This window comes from Pieris rapae, chromosome 5 (assembly GCF_905147795.1).
Source record: "Pieris rapae chromosome 5, ilPieRapa1.1, whole genome shotgun sequence".
In the NCBI taxonomy this organism is placed as follows: Eukaryota; Metazoa; Arthropoda; class Insecta; order Lepidoptera; family Pieridae; genus Pieris; species Pieris rapae.
The window spans coordinates 1,798,414-1,819,654 of NC_059513.1; the positions used below are offsets into that span (position 1 = coordinate 1,798,414).

The 21,241-nt window shown below is 33.6% G+C and overlaps 1 protein-coding gene, 1 long non-coding RNA gene and 1 other non-coding gene across 5 annotated transcripts; 1 reads left to right on the top strand and 2 right to left on the bottom strand.

Moving 5' to 3' along the window:
- The first annotated feature begins 2 nt into the window (after positions 1-2).
- LOC110996353 (zinc finger protein ubi-d4) lies at positions 3-20,928 on the top strand. 3 transcript variants are annotated; one of them, XM_022263978.2, is made up of 12 exons: positions 3-134; positions 279-388; positions 539-632; positions 915-1,089; positions 1,646-1,849; positions 2,349-2,430; positions 10,846-11,046; positions 11,487-11,668; positions 11,994-12,099; positions 16,538-16,650; positions 17,688-17,820; positions 18,672-20,928. In XM_022263978.2, the coding sequence occupies exons 1-11, from the start codon at positions 82-84 to the stop codon at positions 17,817-17,819; spliced, it is 1,452 nt and encodes a 483-aa protein (XP_022119670.1). In that variant the 5' UTR covers positions 3-81; the 3' UTR covers position 17,820; positions 18,672-20,928. The 3 variants fall into 3 exon arrangements, with proteins under 3 accessions (XP_022119670.1, XP_022119669.1, XP_022119671.1); XM_022263977.2 differs by lacking the exons at positions 16,538-16,650; positions 17,688-17,820; positions 18,672-20,928 and having other exon boundaries at positions 11,994-12,890; XM_022263979.2 differs by lacking the exons at positions 10,846-11,046; positions 16,538-16,650; positions 17,688-17,820; positions 18,672-20,928 and having other exon boundaries at positions 11,994-12,891.
- LOC123689226 lies at positions 5,971-7,468 on the bottom strand. The gene is made up of 2 exons (XR_006750249.1): positions 6,497-7,468; positions 5,971-6,417 (listed from the first exon to the last, which is right to left on the bottom strand). It is a non-coding gene; the product is annotated as an uncharacterized LOC123689226 (long non-coding RNA).
- Trnal-uaa lies at positions 13,633-13,716 on the bottom strand. Its single transcript has one exon. It is a non-coding gene; the product is annotated as a tRNA-Leu (tRNA).
- Positions 20,929-21,241: the final 313 nt, after the last annotated feature.

The following is a 21,241-nucleotide window of genomic DNA, read 5'->3' on the forward strand; positions in this document are numbered from 1 at the left end:
GATATAAGACGTCATCACCCAGTTATTGATTAATGATTAGCATCGGCAATTGAGCAAGAAAGGCATTAGCGTCCTATTAAAATGGCGGCTGCAGAAATAGTATCAAATACTTCTAGTATATCAAAAATAGAAAGGTGTGACGAGTTTTATATATTAAAATATTTAATTTACCGAGTGCATATTAAGTTGACCTTAAAATATTATCCTAAAAAGGGGTTGTAACATGTTAAAAGTGCCAAAACAATATTGGGTGTTTACCATTCCGTTTTTGTTTTCAGTTTTTTAAATGACCCAAGCTATAAAGAAATTATTGAAAACTCATCTACATTTAATTCAAGACTATGTGCAGAAAGAAGGATGCGGATGCCATTTATCGATACCCAAACTGGTTAGATATAGTATTGTAGTTATTTTGTAACTCGTAACTTATGAAGTCAGACCAAGCAATATTTGTTTACAAATTAGCATGTAAATGTAACTTACTTTTAAATTATAATTTAATTTCGTAAAATATAATTATCTAAATTTTATATTTTAGGTGTTGCACAAAGCCATTCAAATTTATTTATGACAAAAAAACAGCGAATGCCTGGAGCAAAAGAAGGACAGGTTTACACATATCCATCTCAACGGTTTGTATTTTTGTCTTGATAAAGCATCAAGAGTGTTGTGTTTATTACAACCTTTAACATGTTTGATTTAAATATCTTTAAATTGTTTGTAACTAAAGAAGATTTCATTACTTATAATGTATAAAATATTTCTTCCGATTAGAGGATAGGTACCCAAATGTCTATTTTTCAAACAATGGTTTTTTATTTTTTAAAGCAATATTTGGTGTAAGCTGTTTTGTAAATAATTCCTGACTTAATGATCAAGTAGTTACATAATTTCTTAATTTATTTTTAACATAGATGGAGAAAAGCCCGTCGTCAATACCTGACCATGTCATCAACTCGCTGGGGTTGGATTGGTGCTGATGCTGCTGAACATGTTGGAGAAGGCGAAAACAGTTCTGGAATACCAGACGGTCTTGGGGGTGACGATAGTCGAGATGGATCTCAAACAGCTGCAAAAGATGATCCCAAGGTATCTATATCTTTTCATTGTTATAATACATGGAGCATATAATGAGGTTATAGAGAGTTGACCCTTGATAATCCCAATCTTTACAGGTGCACTGCCAGCTTTTTATGAATGTGGACAATTACAATTTAGAATAAAATAAAATAAAATAGTCTTTATTACTGTTAAAGTTACTATCTATATGTACATTAAAATTATAGAATGTCCCTAATAACAGTGTGCCTTTCGGCAAAGGCCTCCTCCAATTCTTTCCACTGTGTTCTGTCCAAGGCGACTCTCCTCCAGTTTGGACCTGCTGTCAGTTTTAGTTTGTCTTCCCATCGTCTGTATTGACGTCCTCTACTTCTTTTGCCGTTACGTGGATACCAGTGTGTGACAATGTTGCTCTGTTTGTTCTTTGAAGAACGCATCAAATGTCCTGTCCACCTCCATTTTCGTTGGTCTATTCTGATCAGTATGTCGGTTAGTTTTGTCTTACTCCGTATGTCAGTGTTTCGAATTTTTTATAATAACAATTTAGAATAACACTTGTTTAATAGTGTATAAAAATATTTTTTAGGAATGGTTCTATGATGAACTAGCCATGGAAGAGATGGAAACAGGTGAAGAGCCTGAAGCAGAATCAGATGAGGATTACTATGATGACACATATGCAAATAGACGTAAGCGTCGTGGAGGTGTTACGCCAAGTGGACCAGGCTCCAGGGGTGGACGTACACGCAAATCTCAGCCTGAGGAAGGAACGCCTAAGCGAGGACGCGCTGTAAGATACTTTAATACTTACTCACAAAATACTAAATAAATGTAATATCTTTTTGATTTATGTAAATATGACACTTGAAAAAAGTTTGTTAACTTACAAGAAGACAGATACCCAAGATAAAAACAATCAATATAACATCTATTTATTGTGTAACAATAATATAAATAATAACTAACATACAAACTAAAATTACAAACCAATCTTATTATTTTTTAAATCTGTCTTCCCAAGCTGTCACAAAAATGTTTTGTTCTGTAACTGGCCTTCTTATCTATGAAATTCTTGTGTCACGGGGTTAGTAACCGAACTCCTCCGAAACGACTCGACCGATTCTCATGAAATTTTGTGCGCGTATTGGGTAGCTCTGAGAATCGAAAAACATCTATTTTTGATCCCCCTAAATGTTAAGTGTGGTCCACCCCTAAAATTTTTTATTAATTTTTTGTTTTTATTTTTTCGGCTTTACTGTATTTTTTTATAATTATATTAATAATTTCAGGGTCGAGGTCGCAAACGAGCAGGTCAAGGTACGCTCCCATATGAAGTACCTGGTGATGCTGAGAAACCCTTCGGCTGCGAACGTAAGTCTCGCAGGAGAAACTAATCCACACTACAATTTTCGATTACATTTTAAATTAATTCTCAATCTGACTATATGTCTGGAATTTGGTTAAGTAAATATAAAATAGATTCTATGGGAAACTTAGAGGATTTGATATTGAAATATTGGATTTGATTTTAGAAAAAAAAACAGTTTGTGTATTATCAAAATTAATATTGGCGTATTTTTTTATACAGTTAACAGCATTCAGGATTAATATTAATATTTTTTTAAGAAACCGGGCTAATGTCTTCAAGCTAAAACATTAAAAATAAGTAGATTTAATGGCAATCTTAAGGTATATATCAATTGTAGTTTTGTTTTAAAAATTTTATGGAATTTTTAAAATTTACAAGCACGCAAGCAAGGATATTGAATAACTTTTTAATTGGGCTCAAAATTGTTTGCGACTATCATTTGGAGGATTATTTCATTAAGGGCAGTGTTATCAATAATTAAATAGGGCTACACAAAATCTTTAAGAAATACAGTGAAAGAACTAGGGCCCGCTACTTCCGAACTACAAAATCCTAATTTGCATTGGCTATATTGACTTGTAAATAGTGGTCCAAGGATGTAAAACGTGGTTCTGTCGTTATGATAAAGCCAGTTTAGCCTATTTATTTATGACCCAGATACAATTATAGATTTGGTACCTACTAATAGCCTAACTAAAACTAGTTTAGTATAAATCATACAAAAAGCTAGTATTACTTAACCTTATTTGTCAAAATCATTGAAAAATAACCAAAACAAAATCAAATATAAAACGGGCTATATATTTTAACATAACATGATATGTCTGATTGAAACATCGCATTAAGAACATCACATTGTATAGATAAGCTAGTAATTATTGCTATGTAATAACCAAATACTAATCAACAAATTTATACAAACTTCGACCATATTTTAAAGAGCTTAAACGCTAGATTCGTGTGCAATATATAGATATAAAGCCAATGAAATCTCTCACCTAAATAGGTGGTTAGCAGATTCTTTGTAACTTTGAAATTTGGTGAGAAGGTATAAAAATATTGAGTCTAACGATCTATCTATACTGTGTCGCAAACCATAATTTAACGTTAATAAATAAAAAAAATCTCACAAATTTTTTTTTTTTCGAAAATTACAATTTTTGAATTTCGAATTTTGGGCTCGTGACGTCTTTAATACGGTTTTTATTACGCGAAGCCTTTAACGTATATAAACGCGAATTTATTACATTTGTTACGTTAAATAACCTGTCACATTTACTAAGAGGTTTACGTTGTCTGTCAAAAAAGCCATACATTTTGATAAACAACGTTTAACTATCCGTTGGGTGAATGTAGGAAACGCTTGGAATTGTTTCGTTATGCCTTGATATAGGCGTCGCGTTAGATGTATAGCACTGCATGAAGTTGAATGATTTAAAAATCTTTGATTTTGGGTCATATGGGGCCGTTAAAGTATTAAGTAGGCATTTTGGAGCAAGGGTTCTTTGAGTTTATTTGGTTATTACGTCAACAGTAATTATTTAGTTTTTTACGCATATTATCCGCACAATGTCTATGCTTGAAAATAAAAGCATTGTCGAGGATTCCTATAAAAAATAACTACATTTATTTTTGCAAGCTTTGCTGACAAGATGTGGGGGAGGAATTTCAGTAAATCTGCTTACGTAATACCTAAACGGCCCCTATGACGTTGGATTGATTTTGGTTAAAATCTTTTTGTCACAAAATTGCCCACCGTAATATAAATTGAACTTTATAAAAACCGAATCATTTTATTACATCTGTAGTACCTGTAAGATGTACTCTAATTTTTGTGCCACTAGAATTCATAGAAATATTGTATGAAGTGGCATTAATTAGTATGACAAAGAAATTAGCCTGAATTCGTTTTTATGTATATTATTTTGAAAGCAGTCCTTTTTTGTTTCATACAGAACTGGTAATATTTCTCAATTATAACGAATTTATAAATTGTTTCACAAAAGCGTCACATATAACAGATATGGGCAAACTTCTTAAGCCTTATAAACAAGGGAGTGTGGGAAAGCTGCGTATATCAGATATTTTTGTGAATTGTTTAATATAATTTTTACTACCTGCTAAAATATGATAACAAGATATGAAAACCGGCCAAGTGCGATTAAATTCACTGTACGTCAGTGTACTTAAGAGGCAAATAAACGTGAACGCGGCGCGGGACACAAACGTCAACTGATATAGATTATAGACCGTGTCCAGAAAGGGCGACCGTTGCGTCCACAAGCTCTTACCAACCACGCGATTGACACGTAACCCCCCCCCTCCCTCGCCCCCTCTCCCCTCTCCCCTCCCCCTCTGCGCAGACAAGGACATTTGTTCAAGATGTTTGTCGGTATTTGTAGTCACAATTTAATTCTCCGTATTGAGTATTGTTGGGTTTTGCGCCTATTATAAACAATTGAGTACTCGTACTGAGTACTGGGCTCGCTAAAGAAAACATCTAGCGTAGCTATTTGGTTAACTATATAGAGTCGAGATGAAGCGCCGTTGATACTCGTCGCTTAGACTCTTTATAATACCTAATTATTATTAATTCGTTGTGTTTCGTATTATTTTGTTTGGAAGGGTAAAGGACGGTTTAGGTACGGTTAAAATGCCTTTAAATGTAAATTTTTGTAACATATTAGGTTTAGGCGAATCTCAAAGTTTAAAAGTAGTTTTCTAGGAAATTTAGACGAGTTTATTATAAAATTAGAAGCGATAGGAAGCATTTTATTTGGTAGGCTATAAAATGGAACGCATTTATAAACTATAAAATCATTAATTATCAGTGAAACGCAAGATCGTTGAAGTATGTTTATGAATTATCATTATTAAAACATAATAGTATTTTTGTACTATTAATAATTTTAATATCACAATTCAAAGCTTTTTATTCGGCTGTTATGAATTTTAGCTATTTTAAATTAGATAAGATTAATTTAGCTCATTGTATTTGCATGAGCGCTTTAGTATAATCGTAGTTTGATTTTGGTAGGGGCTATCCAATCACGTGGTTTTTTAAATATTGTTTAACCCCTCCCTCCCCCATAACAACCCCCCATAACTTGATAAGCATTGCAAGTCAGTTGTTAGGACCACAGAACATATAAAGGAGGTTAGAAAGGAAATAGTTCCTGATTTGTATCAGAACCCGTGTCGCCGTTTGTCTCCCACTCTTTAACTTCACTACAAGCATGAGACCAATGTCTACGCGGATTACGCACACTAATAAACAACACACACTTAAATCGTGAGTTTGCTATTGGTTTTCACACTAACGCAATCACTGCGTTTGACATACACTCATACACGCATGAAAGCTCATTTATGCTAGGGCGACAAAAGGTCGATTGTTGATATCGATAAAATGAATGTAATCTTGCTTATTACTTTGCAAGTATTGTGGACTCTATGGACTTCTGTAATGCATGTTGTGAACATGTATTTATGCGAATATAGAAGCAAATAAATAAAAGTGAATGAAATAAAAAATACATAACTGAATTTTAAAACCAATTTTATTATTAACATTAGGATTTAACATGGAATATCTACAATGTTTATTAGAGAAAGTCGGTTGCCTCTCAACCTTATATTTTTGGTGCTTATCACCAGTTCACAAATAAAAAAATTATTGTCCCTGAAATAATACTTATTTATTAAGTACCATACGCTTGCTCTCTTTTAAATTACGGTTTTTCAAAATGAAATGCAATCTAACACTAATATATTTTTCTATAATAGCCTTAGTTAGATCTGTCACATGGCTCGCACTAGAATATAAGCCAACCTGATGATGACTTATGTTGTTAAATAAATCAGTCCCGATTGTCATCATTCAGTCATCGAAATGTTGCGAACAAATTGTGCTACATTTAGTAGGGATCCAATCAATTCTACCAGTTGTCTCAATCCACAGTTTTCTTATACTTGGATCTGTTGGAAACCTAAAACATATTTAATCATAATATGTCAGTTTCAATTGAAAAATTACATAAAACTTAAATCCAAAAAAAATACGAATACCTCACTTAAAATCTATATTAATAATTGGTCGTAATTATTTTAGTTATACTTTGTACAATTGATAATAATCAATTGCATCTTAGTCATTATCGACATTGCTTACAAATTGGCACAGCACTATCGATATGTCTAGATTTCGTGGAAATTAACCTTTGGTTTGGTACTCGGGACTCTCGCAGTGAACGTGATACATTGCGCGATCGCTCACGTAGTGCAAAATGGTACCCATATATTGCAAGCAATGTATTACTATCCGTCTGCTTGCGATTATATCGTTATTGTCTACAAACTTCATAATGCTAATGTTATAATTACGAATATCACAAGTATTTTAATGTTTTTGGACTTATCGGTGGAAAGAAATCCCTTCTCGTACTACACTACACACCTGGCTTCTTTTCCGACACGATATAATAGCACAAGATGGCATAATTTGATTTTTTGCGGAGCTTACGTACGCTGTCAAAACAAGAGCGCGATTGATGGCCGGTAAAGAAAATTTCGGTTGAAGTTGAGCATTTGCTCATAACCGCGGCGCGCGTGCCCCGCCCACAAGGCCTTTCTAACCTCCTTTATATGTTCTGTGGTTAGGACTATACTTTGTTGAAGATCAACGTCGGTTTCATCAAGCGAATCCTCACGTGATTAATGGACAGCCCCTAAGATTAGCTTTTTAATTGTCTTTTACTAAGTAGCTTACAACACAAAGGTCGATTAAATGCATATAATAACTTTACAAGATCCTGCAGGGTTATTCTGTAATTTCAAGAATAACAGAACCGACGCTAACTCGTGTGCACTCCACAAAATTACGCCATTTAACAGTAACTCCAATTTAGTTTAAAACTTCCATATTTCAATCGCTAATATTCGTTCAATAATGATCGTTGTTTTGCTTACGAAATGGCAGTAGATACATTTTCAATATTAGATGAATTCGGTTTATTTAAAAGTGCGATTCCATGGATATTATTTGGCAATGATCTTCCGGTCAATTATGAAACTAAAGTTCAAATACCACTATCAGTGATAATTGTAACACCAATTTGTACACTGCCACCAATCCGTTTTAGCGTAGTTTGTTACTTAGATTAATTAAGTTAGTTAAGTCGTTCAGCTCCAGCTACGTTCGTATTGAAAGGTCCATCTTTCTGCTATCGTTTATATTACGATACCTATTCTAAAATACAGAAATACGAACGTAGGTAGATTGTTGCCATTTTTGACTGGAATAATTTTAAAAATGACAATACATCGCGGAATGGTAAAAAGTATAATCGCGATGAAGCCTAACAACGTTAATTGTTAACAAAACATTTACGGCGTTGTAAACGTGTGTGAAAGTGCAGTGTTCGTTGTCATGGTTACGATCTTATGTACCCAGAGCAGTACGGGTTACTGGTACTAAATTTTTTGCTGGATATAAAGATTGATGATTCTTGTAAAAAATGGTAACCAACACAGTATAGTTCACGTTTTATAATGCTGTTCATTTACCGCGTGAAAGAACTAGCCCTGTATGGGCGGTTGCAGACTAGCGTATTTTTCTGCGCGTATACATACGGTCGTTTTAGCATACATAGAATAAGTAATACAAATTATTTGTATTACTTATTCACCGTCGATTGAGAAGATGAAAAAAAATACTGGGTGTCATCGTCGGTTGCATTAAGACTGAGAGATTCCCAGAACTGCGAACTTGTACGAGCTTAGAATCGCATCAAAGCTCGTACGAGTACGCGTGTGTCAAAACGCGAAAGACAATCTTATACGTGCGTAAAAAACGCTAGTCTATAACCGCCCTTAGGCTTCTATATGTGAACATTGCCTGAAAAGAATGTACAGTTTACCGTCATTGTAATATGGGAATTCGTAAAAGTAATCCGTCAATAAATAATTAGTTCTTATTATAAATTGAATCTTCATGTTTTCTTTGCACTGATCGGGGTTTTGTTTCACTCATATGTCTGTGATAGTTCTAATTTATTTCATTTCTCGTTAGGAATTGACTCTGGCAATGACTAAAGTTTTGCGTAAAGTGCCACTTTTTGGCACTTGTCCCGGTATATAATAATCGTATTTCCATACAAAGACAAAGTCAAGAAATTTCAACAACTTTTTGAAGTTATACTTCTTTAGGCGCGTTATGTAAAATTGATGAGAGTGAAATTTTACGATGCGCGCGCACCGTGACACAAAATTAACAGAATGAAGTTAGGTCTAGGTGGCATGAAATCGATAACTATGTTCAATTTGTATATTCTAGTATTTTTATGTTTAGAACTCGTGTTTTGTAACACTACAATTGAACAGTGTGAATAAATAAATATTATTTTGGTGTTTTTAAATCAATTTCATATACGACGGTGATAGTATTTACTAATAAAATCTTTTTGATTAATTTAATTATTTATCCGCAATCACTACTGCATTTTAGTATATTTTTTCGATGCTCTAAAGAAGTATAACTTCTAACGCGTGTACACACAGTCTTTTTTTTAAATTAATCTAATTTAAAGCTTTGATAGTTACACATTTCATATATATCGTATCAATGCGTGTTTAAAATTGTACCCTTGGATAATATATGTTTATTATGGAATATGGCCATTCTTGCCAATGTCTTCCAAGTTTGAGAGAAAAATGCTTGAAGCATGTCATATCCTATAATACGCAGAAATTCGGAGGAGAATGCGCGATATTTGGATTTTACATTGTTTTCATCAGTCCATTATGATTTTTAACAACACTATCAAATGGAATATCTCAAAATTATTTTAAGTCGTAATTAGGAAAGCTGTCAGTTTTGACAATTGACGTTGGAGTAAAATTTTAGTCATTGTAGTATTTTATCAATGTTTGGCTAATAATTATTTATTGCGGAATGTGGGATGTGCATTGAACATTTTAGGGAAATCATGTTATTCTTAGACACGTTGGTATCGAAAACTCCAAGGTGGAATTTGGAAGTGTCCATTACAGGAAAAATGCCTTCGTGGTCGAATGGGTTAGTTGCCATAGCAACGTTATCATAACTTAGTTTTACGCGTATGGCCAGTTTTGACGCTTGACATCGTTGCCTTGGAAACCTTCCGCTAATAATTAATCTCTTGGATTTTTCCATATCAATGATTAGATTCAAACTAATATTAGCACCCAAAGATTGTTATGAATTTATACAAGAATATTTATGTTGAATAAGAAATAAAAGTATGCAATTCATCTATTTTCTTTAAATATTGATTGGACTCTCAAGTTGTTGGAGTTCTGTCTTTACGTTGCTAATGTTTTACTTCGGTACTAAACGGCCATTTGTGATTGTCTACCTAATTGTTAAATTTGTGTGTTGGTTTATATATATTTAAATAAAAACTAGTCATTCCGATTCTATGTTCAGTAACTGATTAATTTGCATTTCTCGTGTAACAGCGATCAATTTTATTATGTTGGAAACTAATGGTCGCTTAGTACAAGGGTTTTCTTGTCCGTGAAACCGAGGGCAGATCCATTGATTTGAAGTCATCAATCAAACTACCCCCGGAGACTGCGTCTTTAGAACCGAACATAGATCACGACGGGCCGTCAATAATATGGGAAAAGTTGATTCAGTAACGTTTAAAGATTTTTATTATGTCGTTACTTTTATCGACAAGGGTGCTATTTCAATTGTATCGTTTGGTACACTCAATAAAAATGCACTGGAAACTGTTGGCTTTCTGATGTAGGAGTCGTAGGAGTCTGATACAGTTGAAATAGCACCGACCACACCCATATTTGTTGGTATTGATTGATGACGGATAATTTCTGGAAAGCAGCGCATCGTACATCGGTTACCGTCGTGGTGCCTCCTATGCTCAGTTCTAAGACGTAGGTCTCCGAATCCCTTTAATATTTTAAGTTGTTGACGCGTGAGCTTGTGCTATGGAGGCACCATGGACGGTAAGTTCGATCTTCTTTATTAGATAGGCCGTTTTTAATTCTCTAGAGTCAATGGTTTTATATAGAATTTGTCTCTGACTGTTTGTCTTTGACAGTGACTCAGCGTTTAGCAGGCTTAACGATTTATCGCGTATAGTCTATAAATGGGACCTGTTTGATTGACAATTTGATTGAAATAGTGATGGGCATAGAAAATACAGCGGATTCTAATTAAAATAAACATTCAATATAACCTTGAAAAGATTTGTTCCATACAAGATGAGAAATAAAACGTCTCATACGATGTAGGAATAGAGATTCTATATTTTGTGTGAAGTGGGAGAAAATAGGTGAATTAAAAGCGGCCTCATTCATTGATGATTTTTTCACAAATTTAATGATATATATACAATGCCTATATACACTTGCAGTGTGCGGTGCGAAATACAAAACTCGTCCCGGTCTGACATACCACTTTACGCACACACACAAGGAGCCAAGCGGCGGCGCAGGCGCAGCCGGCAGTGACAATGACTCACGTGACAGTCGGCCAGCCAATTCGCCAGCTCCTAACCAACCTGCCACAGAGTATCAGGACAGCTATGTCACGTTTCTGAATAATCCTGCTGGAGGTTAGTTGGCAATTTGATACTATGAATGGTTAAAATTTAATCTCAGATGATATAAACGAAAAATAGATAAATTGCATTGTATATTTCTGCTCCGCACTCTGCATTGCAATCCTCCAATATCCGACTTTTTACTAGTTATCATATAATATACAAAATTTTATGATCGAAACCTTATAAAAGTTATCATATTTTAAACAATAAATTAAAAGATTATCTTGCATTTGTACCATCTTCAAAACACGCAATATGTATATTTAAAATAACATGGTACGTGCCGATTCGTATCACTAAACCTTTAGAAGAATCTATATAAAATTGTATCTGTGTCTGTCTGTGCGTATTTTACAAAAGCCACTGCAGATAAACATAACAGAATTGGCGGGCCCATTGCGTTCCATACGTCGATGTAATCTATATTAATAATCTTAATAATATTTCAGCTCCTTCAACTGTGTCAGCTCCTACGCCCCCCGCACGTCGCCCGTCCCCCCCGCCGCGGCCCGCCTCAGCCGATACGTCATCATCGGACTCTGCGCATGCGCCTCTGGTTCCACCTCAGCCTGCAGGGCCCACCGCCGGCGGAAGCACTGTCCGTGAAAGCAAGAAGGGCCCTGATGGAAAGGTATAAAATAGTTGTTTCAATAGTGTTCCGATGTCAAATTAGTAATCCGTCCACGGCCTTCACAAAGCTGATTGCTAATTAATCGTTAAATTGCTTACGTTTGTATTGAATAAATTCCTTGCTTGCATTAAAACAGTTAAAAGGTCGGCAACGCACTCGCGAGCCCTCCAGCATTGAGAGTGTCCATGGGCGGCGGTATCACATAACATCAGGTGAGCCTCCTGCCCGTTTGCCCCCGGTTCTATAAAAAAAAGTTACATTTTGAATTAAATTTTCATTATGTTAAATAATTAAAAGATACAATGTAAAATATTTTTAATTTTAGCCATCACCATCCCCATATTGTGACTTCTGTCTTGGCGACGACCGTGAGAACAAAAAGACCGGCATTCCCGAAGAGCTGGTCTCTTGTTCCGACTGCGGCCGATCAGGTAAGCGCCGCGGTAGACCTCCACGAAACGGCTACAAACCCTGTTACCACCTCGCAAACCGGGTCTGCGAAACCCACAGACACCTTAGGGACATAAAACTAAATGGCGTCGTAGAAATCCTAACTTCCATGTCGTACTCGGCCGATGCCTTTGACAGTTTTGCATCGAAAACTAAATTATTAGAAAACTATGATTATGGAGATTATACCACTCCACCCTCGTCTAGGCAGAGTCCTGTGTACGAAAGTGTTGAAGTCAAAATAAACGGGTTTAATTAAATAACTGGGTGGCTAGGTAATCTATGATGATATTCTTAAATTCAAATTATGTTTGAGGCGTATCCGATTCGAAGGACCAATATTTGAATACATATGGAAGGAATTATAAATAGGTTATAGGAAGGTTTGTTTTCGCTTTCATGTTGCAATATGGGAACACTATACAATTTTAGCTAAAATAAGATAAATTTTTGGGTCAATTAATATTACATTTAAGAAATAATTTTTTTATCAGGCTACCTAGCAAACCCTATTAGTTATAGCTCTCAAAGACCAATAAATTTATTATATGAAATATATTTTGTTGTCACCAAATTTGTGCTTCATCACATAAAGTACGTTTTTGTAAACCAATAGAAATATAATCTCATGATAAATTCTTAGCACTTCATTGTAGCATAATAATATATAGTACAGAACTAAAATTATAAGTACAATAATAACTGTAGTAATATTTGTAACAAATCTATTGTTAAATTTGACTGATTTAAAGATTTCCTACTGATTTTAACATAAATTTTGTTTCATTGACTGTTAATATATCTTTAATGTTCCCTGTATAAAAGATTTAACATATTGTTGGCTTGTAAGTGTTCATATTTTTCTATTGGTTAACAAAAACATACATCGTGTGGCGGCTTATCATGCTTATTACCAAAGATTTGGGTCTCGTGCATACATACATTCCATGTTATACTCTATTAGATGTTTACGTTATGGGCGCTTGGCAATGTATTTGAAGAGAGTTGAATGTTACAGAAACATATTTTTATTTAGGAAATATTGTGGAAAATATAGTATGGGTGAGTTTAATTATATAGTGATTAAAAAGTTCTAAAATGTTATTTTGTCGAAGAAAGTTGCAATACACTTATTTCAGTCAATTTGAGATTTGTGATTTAACCATAGTTTTGTCGCAGCGCTCTATAGGGTTAAGTTTACTTAGTTTAATGATATATAAATATTTTGTTTATTATTTGTACCAGTCGGTATCGCGTATTCAATGTTAGTTCTAGTTACTTTATTGTGTTGAATGTTAATTGAAATTTTAATTAGAAGCTTAGTACTTATTAAAATTGTGATGCCATGTGTTTGGATGCCAAAAATCACCTAGTTTCTCAGTGTGCATCTCGTCACTGTTTTACCTTTATGAAGCCAAATACATGTTAAAAATTGTTATAAGAGTTATTAGTCACAAATTATTATGATAATATATTTAAAAGTTTATCTCGAATATAAAAAAAATAAAAAAGTCTGTCAGGTGTGGGGTTCGAACCCACGCTCCCTCTCGGGAACCAGAGCTTAAATCTGGCGCCTTAGACCACTCGGCCAACCTGACATACTAATATATCGCGAAATTTCGAATGGTTTTAATAAACTTGTTCGTAACTTTAGGCGTTTTAATGCATGATAGGATGATGACTGGTAGATATTTAAAGTAATCGTGTTTAATACTCAATAAACTTCAATATATGAAAGTTTTTGGGTACAAATATCAAATATAAAGAATTTGCAAATATATTGCAACTGAAATTTCTGCCAGAAATGTTATTAAATTGTATATTGAAAAAAAAAATTACTTCCTGATGATGATGATGATGATGATAATCAATTCATCTAGTCAATGCACCAAACAAATATGGGTCCAAAGTTTAGCTAATTGGAGCTTAGGTAGTGCCTTAATCTGGCTGCATTTTAAATGCATTAAATTGTTCTTGTTACTAATTCGATGTTATCTTTGAAAATGTTAAAATCTTAGGCCATGAACAGGAAATACTTATATTCATACGAAAATGAAATTTCTAATTGTTAATTCAATGATTGTTTGTAGTGTTTATATTATTATATATTATTCATAGATTTTTTTTAATAGGAATTCATATATATATTAATCTATATTTATTATGAAAATATCATATGAATTACTCCGGCCCTTGTCTTTTTGCAAAGGACACTATACTCTGTTAGTTTCAATATACCTAACTAGAACCAAAAATTAATCAATTTAAGAAAACTTTAATTTTAATTAAATGTTTTTATATTAATCGATGCGACGCCATCTAGCGGGCTAGTCCGATAATAATCTTCATGAATAATTTTTAAAATGAAATTAGATTTTTCAAATTTATAATTTTTATATTAAAGATTATTTACACCAATACTGTACACATATGTAGTTTATAAAATATTATTTCTTGATCAAGGCGTATTAGGTTGAATTCAATTCAAATTATTTATATATAACTCGTGTTTAAATTTTGATATGTTCATGTAAGTTATGACATTTTCTAGTTATGAACAAAATCCAAAGAGTTATTGCACTGAAATGTTTTATAATGAAATTGTGACAGTGCCCCAAACATACCTGATACGCGGTTAGCTTAGGAGTCAAACGGAAGCCGGATCAGATGGGTTTGTGGCATCTGTCGTTCCTACTTTTGTTAATTGTTTTATATTTTATATTAATGTGACCAAACGATTGGCTATGTTATCTCTAGTGTTAATAATGTATGTTTGTAAAAATATACAATACAAGTTATACCATATATTTGTGAAATGCGTATGTATCTCACCATTTCAAGGACGGAGGTTTGAAATCACTTTTGAAAACCAATTTCGTTTTATGGTAATATTGAAATAGTCGAAAGGGCATTAAAGAGTAGGGAAGTGCATAATTCAGAATGAGGCATAAATTATAACGCGATTTGTAGAAAATGTCCAAATATTTAGCTGAAAAAGACGTAATGGAGTCGGGCGCGTATTTCAGAACGTACCCTTTTCTATGAATACATTTGTTATTGCTTTTAATGCTTTGGGGTACGCTTTGCAATACGAGCTTTTAAGTCCAAAAGTCTGGTCATTGAATTCCTATTAAAATGGGACAGGTTTGGGATTTACCCGTATGGCGAAATGTTATAATTTGTGCCCAATAGATGGCGCTGATACAGAAATTCCCTTGTAAACGGTGTTTAATTAAATTTTATGAGTTGAAAGTTGCTTTTTATTTAGATTGTGCTGAAGAATAGTGAATGTTGCACTTCCTTGCTCTTACGCTATATGTGAAATATGTTGAAGTTATTTGGTTGTATTTATTATTTTTCACTATTGTTCGGCACATTTTTACCCTTAACTTTAATTTTTAATAGTGCTGACGATTCAACGAAATGTGCCAAACAGTAAGTGAAAAGTTTTTACTATTCATAATTGAATTAGTTTTAGAATTATTTAAAATTAGGGTTTTATCAAATTAACAGTAGGGCGATTCTAAGTAAAATGAAGTTTGTACACAGTGTAAATTGTACTACACTTTGGTGTAATGTTTATTTAAGTAAAAATATATTTGTTATGTAATTTAATATTCACTTATGATCGTCATTAAACAATGCTTAACAATAATGCTTCGAAACTTAAATTGCAGCAAAATATCCTAGATTAGAGAAAGAGAACTGAACTTCAGGTTTTCATACTTTTAGTCATTATGTTTTATTTAATTACCACTAAAGAGGAGCATGATATAATGGTGACAGGTGCTTCCAAACATTTCGGTAATAAAACCTTGGCGCTTTTAGAGTGACCAAGAGTTCAATGCCAGTTCGTTTCCGCTTTACGGCCTTTGAGAACTGGCAGTAAATGTAAATTTTGAAACATTTACTGACGTTTACAAGTGTACATTAAGTTATTAGAAAATGATCACGTAACATTCCTCATATTACAAACACGTTTGATTTTAATTCAGCTAATTGCTTATAGATATTGTAGCTTGGATAAGTGTAAAGTTAATTTAAATTATAAAACAATTAACTCGGCTGTTTTACCTGAATCGTCCTACGTATGTTTTATTAAAATACGAAATAGTATTGTCTTTTATTAACATAACTTTTACATATTTGAAGAAAACACTTTTTTACGGATTATATTATGTATTATTGTATTTAAACTTATAATTATTTAGACATCATTTTAAATTTAAAACGAAGTTTCGCGTGCGTGGTCACGGTGTCCACGCACGCTGTAACGTCTAAAATAAATCTAAATATGTCTAAATAATTATAAGTTTAAATACAATAATACATAACTATAATCCGTAAAAAAGTGTTTTCTTTAAAAATACGAAATATTTATGCCATAATTGGTATTCGATTAATATATTTTTTAAACAGGTCACCCCACATGCCTGCAGTTTACAAAGAACATGATGGTTTCGATGCGCAAATACCGCTGGCAGTGCATCGAATGCAAGTGCTGTTCGGTCTGTGGGAACAGCGATAACGATGTAAGATTTTTAAATACTTTAGTATGTCTGTGGATGGAGTTTTTTATTCTAGAGGTCTAACTTCCAAAACACTTATCGAATTAATTCTATGAAGCGTGCATTTGATAAAGAATGGTTTTGGTATAGAAAAAACGTGAGCAGTGTTGCCCTAGTGGCATCAGCGTGCGACTCTCATACCTAAGGTCGTAGGTTCGAACCCCGGCTGTGCACCAATGGACTTTCTATGTGCGCATTTAACATTTGCTCGAACGGTGAAGGAAAACATCGTGAGGAAACCAACATGTCTTAGAACCAAAAAGTCAACGACGTGTGTCAGTCAATAATTTACACAAGAAACTTAAATCAGGTTTTAGGAAAAATACTAGGAAATTGTTAACGAAATGCAGTTGGTAAATTATATTTTCAAAATATTTCATGAAATACTGAAATTCAATTTCAATTACCCCCTTGGCCTTGTGGGCCTCACGTTCGGAAACACTACAACGTATTATACAACATGCCTTAATGGAGTTACTAAAAACACTTTACATCAGACATGGTACTTAGTATGTACAATTTGCTTAGTATGTACATTCATTTCAATTGTATTTAAATTATTTCAAAGCAAAAGGAAGGTGACTTTCACAAGTAAATATGAAAATTGTATTTGCTTTTACAACAAACTTCCATGCGAAATTGGAGAATTAGAGAATTCTCTAATATATATAGAGCTTTTATTAGCTTTTATATATTTGACGTATATTTAAATAATCCTAATCCTTGGGCTTGATTTGCTCCAATTTGTATGACTCAAAAATTAGCGATTGAAAAGAGTGGCGGAGAGTTTATTTCCAGTTCTTTTTGCCCTCTCTCCGCCCTTGACTTGCGAACTGGTAGTAAATGAAAATTTTGAAATTTTTAATATCTTTTCTGTTGACGTTCATAAGTGTACTTTTTTACCTGTATGAAACAAGTTATTTTGCGTTTGAGTTGTTTAAAAACGTTTATTTAGAAAATTTACCAAATTAACTTGCATTTTATGTCTTCGTCATTTCTAGGACCAACTATTATTCTGCGACGACTGTGATCGCGGTTACCACATGTACTGCTTGGCGCCGCCTCTCGAAACCCCACCAGAAGGATCGTGGTCATGCGCGCTTTGTATTAAGGAGTTCCATCTGAAGGAGTGAGGTAAATGTGGAACAATCGTTTAAGGAAATGGCTATTGCGTTTAGTAAAACGGCATTAATTCCAAGTAGGATCGACTTGGAAGTTTCCAAAGAATCCCGACGATTTTATATACAATTTGTTTATATTTCTCTCAATGACTATGGCGCTGTACTCGCGGTATAAAATCTCGGGATCGCAACGGTATCTCGAACGCCCGAACCCAATAATGTATCCTCGGAACGAAAACACACTGAGATTGCGGATTGTCAGACCTTGACAGTCTATCGATCTGCATCCCAATAACCAAAGCCTACGAAGACAATCCATTTTTGGCGAATGATACAATGCAGTCTCTTCCCTCTTTGTCGTTCTATTTTACCGAGTTTACACTTATATTCTTTAATCAATGTAAATCAATTAAAGTAAATAAAACCTATGCACATTGTTTCACCCGTCAAAAGAACTGTAAAAAATTTAAGATAGCATGGGTACAGTTGAACTGTCATTTTCATACAAAGGTCTATCCATAGATACCGATCCAATGGATAGCTTGTATCGACAGATGGCTATTACAAACCGTCGATTGGTTTCTGGCACACTTTTTACAACATTTGGATTAAGATGTCTCTCAGAGTGTCATAAATGCAATAAAATAGGTTATTGGGTTTGCGTGTAAAGGAACCTACAGAGTACGCTGGTTTGACCCTACGGTCAAATATCACTGATCAAATTTTGAGGCTTTTGTGATGGTGGCATTGATTGAGGGTAGAAAAAAATTAATAAATCTGACTGCAGTCATCATTTAATTGCCGTATTTTCTATCGCATTTTAGCCTCATATGCTGTATGTAAAATAAATAAATGTCTTTTCAGGTCGATAATGCAACAAATACTTATACGTAAAACGCAGTGAGGGCGCAACGCCATTTTGTATGAGTCAGATGTATAAACTATGTTGCCATAGATAATGTAGATTGTAGAGTTAGACTGGGCCGAGTGCGGTTAGTCTGTGGTCCAATTCATTGTATTAACAGAGTTCATTTTACAATATTATTTTAATTAATTAAACATATGTTAATGACAATTTTAAAATCATGTTTTAATTTACTAGCTTTTACATATTGTAACTGGCTTATGTATATTAATATATCTTATCAGCTGGACACAGTTAATACAATTGGGGTCATAAAGCTAAAACGGTATTTCTACAATTTTTAACTAAAACATTGTCTCTTTTTAAAATACAATTTTACCTAAAGAGATAAATGTTTCAAAACAATGCTATAAGACTGATTTAGCTTATTTATTATGTTGTAGGCATCTGTTGTAATAAATCATGTTTTGTACGAAATTTTGTTGGACCACAGATTAAATTGTACATTTTATGCTTTTGTACATATCGCCATTTTAGTTAGAATTTTTTCCGATAAATGTAAAAGTTTATTGACCGAACAAAAATTTATTTATACCACAAATACTTATAGATACGAACTGTGTATAAAATTATGAATTCAAATCATAATAAAAAGCTGTAGGTTCCAATATACGACCGGTTTTAAACCACTTAAAAATCAAGTTTTAGATGATTGACGCGGTCATTATCGACGCAACTAGTAAAATGTCAAGGTCAAACCTCTGATTATTTAAGAGCCCGCTTGTCTATGATTTAGAAATCGAATGATAGCTTCATTTAATTTACTAAGGGGCCGTTCAAGTATTACGTAAACAGACTTACTACAATTTGTGCCCCCCCCCCCCCCATTCTCCTGTCAACAAAAGTCGAAAATGCATTTCCTTTTCAAGCATAGACAATGTGTCGGTAATATGTGTAAATAATTACTCTTGACGTATTTACCAAATTCCTTTCCCACCCCCCTTCTCCCCCTTGCTTACGTAATACTTGAAAGACTGAAGTTTTTTTTTAAATTTAACAGCGTTTAAATATCGATTGAAATAAAATTTCCGCGAAAACGCGCGGTGTCACCAATTGTCATCGATGTTTGTTTTTCTTTTCTTTTTTTTTTATTCATCAACTGACTAACCGTCGCCTTAAAATGTTAATAATTGATATAAAAATTGTGAATTTCCAAAGTCGATATAAACATTTCGTATAAGATAAACGTAATTTTGAAGAGTCATATAATATATAAGACACTCGGCCTAATACTTACAGTTGATACACATAGCATTTCTACCTCTACCGGTGCTTGCTTTAGCTACTTTTTTTCTATAGCAGGCTTGTATTTTTCAACGGAATTTGTTGAGCCACGGTGGAATAGTACCATAAAATTATGTACGCGTAACGCCTTTAAAAAAAAACATTCCTTGGAAAAATCTATAATGATCATATATTATCATTAAGCTAAAAAAATATTTGTTTTGTAGTATTTTTTTTTTGTTGTCATTTTTTATTTTGGTCATTAATGCTCATTAGAGACACATTGGCTTTTAAGTGTTATATTGAATGGTTAACATGAATATCGGTTCGGATGATGTTGACCCCAGTACATGTCTTCTAATTTTTAAACCCGTACGTAGAGAGTACAGTATTTTTTTAAAGTGTAATTTTGTCTGCGGTTTAGTTGGGATTTTTTTTATTAATTCTTTCAACTGTATACCGTTCTCTGTTGCGTGTGAATTGTAATTCTCATTTATTCTGATAAAATGCTGAGTTGTATTTTGCGCGAATGTGTGATCTTTTTTCAGATTCTTGTAAACTTAAAGTACCATTTATGGTTTCCTTTCTTGAAAGGTGTTGTAGATATTGGTAAGACGGCTCTGTGATCGAACCAGGTGGTTGTGAATTAGCATGGATTTATATTTTTTTTAGCTTTTTAGCGTAGAAGTATCCGAATTTTTGCTTTAATCTACGAACAATTCCAGATTTTTTTTGAAATTTTTATAATTTGTAGATTTTAATGCTTTATCTGATACATTGGTAGAGGAATAGTTGCTTATAATGTTTTTATTTTATTGTAAAATTGGAAGCCATTTTTTTCGATTGTAACTCTACTAGGTGTAACAGAAAAAGCGCAAATGCCGGCTCTAATTTTAATAATGTATAGAGTTAAATGTAAAATAAGATTTCCAGAACTTAAGTGTGTTGACGTAAATAAAGCACTTTGACGTATTTTTGTGTTTTCTTTTGAAATTCCTTAAAACTTATGAATCTAGAATATGCTAGAGATGGACGGGTAACACTTCGTTGCATTACATATAAGAAATATAATTGAACGTAATTTAATGAAAAGGAGGGCAACTGGCGGCCTTATCGTTTTCGAGCGATTTCTTCCAGGCAACCACTCGTTGAATTGTCATTGGTCAAACAAAGGCGCGAAAGTTCAGGACGCGTGAGTGGACTGGAGATGCGGCTGTGTAATCGCAACCTAACTTCTTCACTCTTTGTAGATGCGATAAGGTTTTAGGATAGGCGGCAATGCAAA

Bases quoted from the DNA above. Each gene is read 5' to 3' on its own strand.
- LOC110996353 (XM_022263977.2), top strand. From the start codon at position 82: ATGGCGGCTGCAGAAATAGTATCAAATACTTCTAGTATATCAAAAATA. The intron at 135-278 runs GTGTGACGAGTT...TTTTGTTTTCAG, and splicing joins AGTATATCAAAAATAGAAAG to TTTTTTAAATGACCCAAGCT. The intron at 11,047-11,486 runs GTTAGTTGGCAA...ATAATATTTCAG, and splicing joins TCTGAATAATCCTGCTGGAG to CTCCTTCAACTGTGTCAGCT.